Here is a 4,084-nt window from a genome sequence, read left to right on the forward strand (position 1 = left end):
CTCTCCCAGGGCAGTACTTTGCCAGTATAATGATAATTGTAGGGATGTCTGTTATTGCCACAGTAGTTGTGCTGCAGTACCACCATCATGACCCTAACGGAGGAAACATGCCCAAGTGGGTAAGTTTGTCTGCTCTTTTACCAGTCTCACGGTCTTTGGTTCCATATTTCTCCCTCTGAAATCTGTGTATAAGCCATGGGGTTTACACCGAGAGAGTTTAAGTCTCGACATGTGGAGACCATCCAAGGAAAGATGCAATCTGTGCGACTTTGCAAAGAACAAAACAACTGATAATTAAAAGGCAAAACTGATAATTAAAACGCAAAGTAAAGAAATCAGCATATCTGTTTTTGAAAGTCGTCAGGCTGATGTCATGAGTCTCTACTCAATGTTGATGTTGAGTCAATACTGTGACTCAGTCCAGGCTGGGTTATGACTCAGTTCCTGGTTGAGCTATGACTCATCATTGCCTGGCAGTTAGCCTCTCCAGGATGGGATCCTTTGAATTCCTATAACAAAATTAGCCACAGAAAAGAAGAATCTTACCTGCCATCCGTTCACCCACACAATGCAAGTGCTCACTTTTGAAGATTACTTTCTTCAAAAGGATTTTGAGTCTTGGCTACACGCAGAGACATAGATTTGGACATAGATTTCGAAGGGTTCAAAGCAATGGGACCCCCCACTCGACCAAGGCACAAAAACCCTGAAATTGCTCGATAATTTAAGTGCTTGTGCTGCAACTCCCGGTCGACCCTCAGGTTTTTGTTCTGAGGCTCTGCAGGTAGGCTATTCCTGAAGCACCAGTGTAGCAGGTGCCCTGCCTGTTCACAGTAAGGTTAACAGGTGCCCTGGTCTTTCTCAGTGAGATGGAAGGAGGGCCCTGATTGGAGGACATATACAGGATGTTCTGGGGCTCAGAGCCAACGGGGCAGATGGTCTGAGTTCTGGGCTGAGTTACTCCTTCTGTTTTTCCAGGTTTTAAACCTCTGAAGCAGAGTCTTTCTCTCGCTCTCTCTCTCTCTCTCTTTTTTTTTTTTAGAAATTCTGAGACTTTGTAGCCTGTCAATATTGCCTCATTGTCCTTCCTTTATTTCCACTGATATCTCTCCATCCCTTCCTCCCTCTCTCCTCTCCTACATATCGCTTGTCTTTGTCTCGTTGGATAATTTAGCAACCTCCAAATCCTTTTTTTTTTTTCTCTCTCTCTCTCTCTCTCTCTCTCGCTCTCTCGCTCTCGCTCTCAGGTCCAGTTGATCTTGCTCCAGTGGGTGGCGTGGTTCCTCCGTATGAAACGACCCGGTGAGGGCGAGGACCCTGAACGCCCGCCCTGCGCTCCTCACCTACGCCGCTGCTCCTCAGGCTCTCACAGCGGGAGCCTGCCCAACCAGGCCGGGTCGGCCTCCGCCTCCGCGGACCTGCACCATCACCACGTCACCACCCTCCACCCGCTCCACCCGCAGAGCCTGCTACACGCCGCACACCCACACCTCCACGCGCAGACCAGCGCCAACAACAACGGCAACCTGCTCTACATCGGCTTCCCCAGCCTGGATGACGCCTCCCCCCCGCCGCTCATCGGAGAGCCCGTGCAAAGGAACAGCATCTCGGGCGGTCCTCCGGCTCCGACCCGGACCGCCAGCACCAACGTCGCCTGTAGCCCCCCTCCGCACCTGCCCGCCCAGTTCTGCAGCCCGCCTCCGCCCCCGACGCCCAATCTGGAGGCCACGGGATGCCCCAGCACCGTGTCGAGTAGCGTGGGAGGGGGAGGGGGCGGGTTTGGGCCGGGCGGGGGCGGGTGCGCGTGCTCGTGCTCGGGGGCCAGCGGGGGCGACCCGCTGCTCCAGGCCATTCTGGACGAGGTGCGTTACGTGGCGGAGCGTTTCCGGGGGCAGGACGAAAACGAGAGCGTGATCGAGCAGTGGAAGTTTGCGGCGGCGGTCATCGACCGCCTCTGTTTAGTGGCCTTCAGCGTCTTCAACATCATCTGCACCATCTCCATCCTCATGTCAGCACCCAACTTTGTAGAAGCCGTCTCCAAGGACTTCATCTGAGAAAGCAGAAGGACGACACAAACCTAAAATTATTGCAAAAGGAAGAGAAAAAAAAAATTACGGACGTTTGTATAATGGATATGTCGAGTATCTCTAAATGTGATTTTTCTATACCGTCAAAGATCTTCCAGAGAAGAAGCATAGATGGCGGAAGAACGCACCAGAGGCTTGGATTGGGACATCTGTACTTTCTCTATGACTGACTGGTTGAAAAAGAGAGAAAGGACTTTTGTTTAAGGAAAGAGGGAGAGGTAAAGAGGGGTGAGGGTAATACTTGGGGGGGGGGGGGGGGGGGGCAAGGCAATCTGGAAAAGAAACAAAACAAAAGATGTCAGTCCTGAGACAAATACACGTGAAAATAGGGTCACAGACCCTGTGAAAGACGCAGAGAGCTGAAGGTCAAGCGCCGAAAGCGCTTCACTGTCTGTAAAAACACAGTAACTGTGACAGCTTTGTGTTTAAATGTCAGCAAAACAGACCGCAGGTTCTATTCCAAACTCTTTTCTTACTTTGGTCTCTGATACGTTTGCCTCACGATAATGAAGCCCACATCTCCAGCTTTATTACAGAGGATGAAAAAGTGTTTTTTTTTTTTAAGCAGTTACTTAGTTAGAAGACTGCGCTGGGCACAGTGAAATGTACCAATAATGGCAGAGTGATAACACAATGATGGAGAGAAAGAGAGAGAGAGAGAGAGAAAGAGGAAGAGCGAGAGAACGCTATATCACAGAATGAATAAGAAGCACTGTGTTCTTCCTAGCATAAATCAGGACAGACAGAGAGTGTAAAAATGTCTGAAAAAAAAGGAAACAGAGAAGGAAATGACAAAGATGCAGTGAGTTGACAGACAGACAGACGGACGGATGGACGGACGGACGGACGGACGGACAGACAGACAGACAGACAGACAGACAGACAGACTAACAGAGTCTCAGAAACATTTACTGACATGATCAGGGGTGTGATAGTTCACCAGACAGTTCAAAATGTACTGCAGTTTCTGCATTATATATTATTTTCTTTTTAGAGCGGTGAAGAGATGGGTGAACAATGAACAATAATGACATTTGTTTATGTGGCAAACATGCAGTTCCACGTGAACGACAAATGGCTCATGTCCTTTGTATTTCACTCAGAAGCTAAAAGTGGATTTCTAACTCTGATTTGAATGGAGTCTGAGGTTTCTCTCTTCCACTCACTATTACAGACACTATATTTAGCTGAGCTGGCTACCGACTGACGTGTTCACGGGATTTGAATTGTGAAGTAGACAAGCATGCATTGCTCCAGTTACATAAGCTTTGCCACTTACACAATTTGAAGAGGCAAAAGACACAACATGTAGGCAATTCCTGTGGTGCTGAATTACTATTTAATTGTAGGATTGATATGTTTAGTGAGAAGTTATTTGCTTCAGAGTCCAGGGTCTAAGCTGTAGACTGTGTACATACAGAACGTGTGTATCATGACTCTCTAAGATGTGGAACAGGATCTTGCAGAGCAAAAGAGAGGGAGAGCATCGGTGACTGAAGAGGAGTGGAAAGAGGTCACCCTGTACAGAAGGAGGAGAACGAGGGAGGGGGAGGAGGAGCGGCTGAGATAGGGAGCGTTTAATGTCGCTCCTTTGTGCCAGCGACATAAGAGTGGCATGGAGACAGTCAAGAAGCCATCTGAATATATGAGATCTTTCCTGCATTCCTTCCCTCTCTCTCTCTCTCTCTCTCTCTCTCTCACACACACACTACATCAACCACACACGACTCTTCTTTCTCAGCCTCTCAGACGGGGTAAGAAAGATAAAAATAAAGAATGTCTTTTCTTCAGCAGGAATGAAGAATGAATAAAGAACTGTAGCCATCTCCCACAGTACCACTATCACAGAGTAGTGTAACCTTCATACAAACACACACACACACACACACACACATACAAACACACACATACAAACACACACACACACACACACATACAAACACACACACACACACACACACAGACACACACACATACAAACACACACACACACACAC

The 4,084-nt window shown here is 48.3% G+C and overlaps 1 protein-coding gene across 1 annotated transcript in view; it reads left to right on the top strand.

The window, feature by feature from the left end:
• chrna11 (cholinergic receptor, nicotinic, alpha 11) overlaps positions 1–2,054 on the top strand; it is a 29,206-nt gene extending 27,152 nt beyond the window's left edge. The window contains exons 9-10 of the mRNA XM_030789164.1: positions 10–119; positions 1,248–2,054. Of these exons, the coding sequence (XP_030645024.1) occupies positions 10–119; positions 1,248–2,054 (917 nt within the window). The remainder of the gene's footprint in view (positions 1–9; positions 120–1,247) is intronic.
• The last annotated feature ends 2,030 nt before the right edge of the window (positions 2,055–4,084 follow it).

Source organism: Chanos chanos, chromosome 12 (assembly GCF_902362185.1).
Source record: "Chanos chanos chromosome 12, fChaCha1.1, whole genome shotgun sequence".
NCBI classification, from domain to species: Eukaryota; Metazoa; Chordata; class Actinopteri; order Gonorynchiformes; family Chanidae; genus Chanos; species Chanos chanos.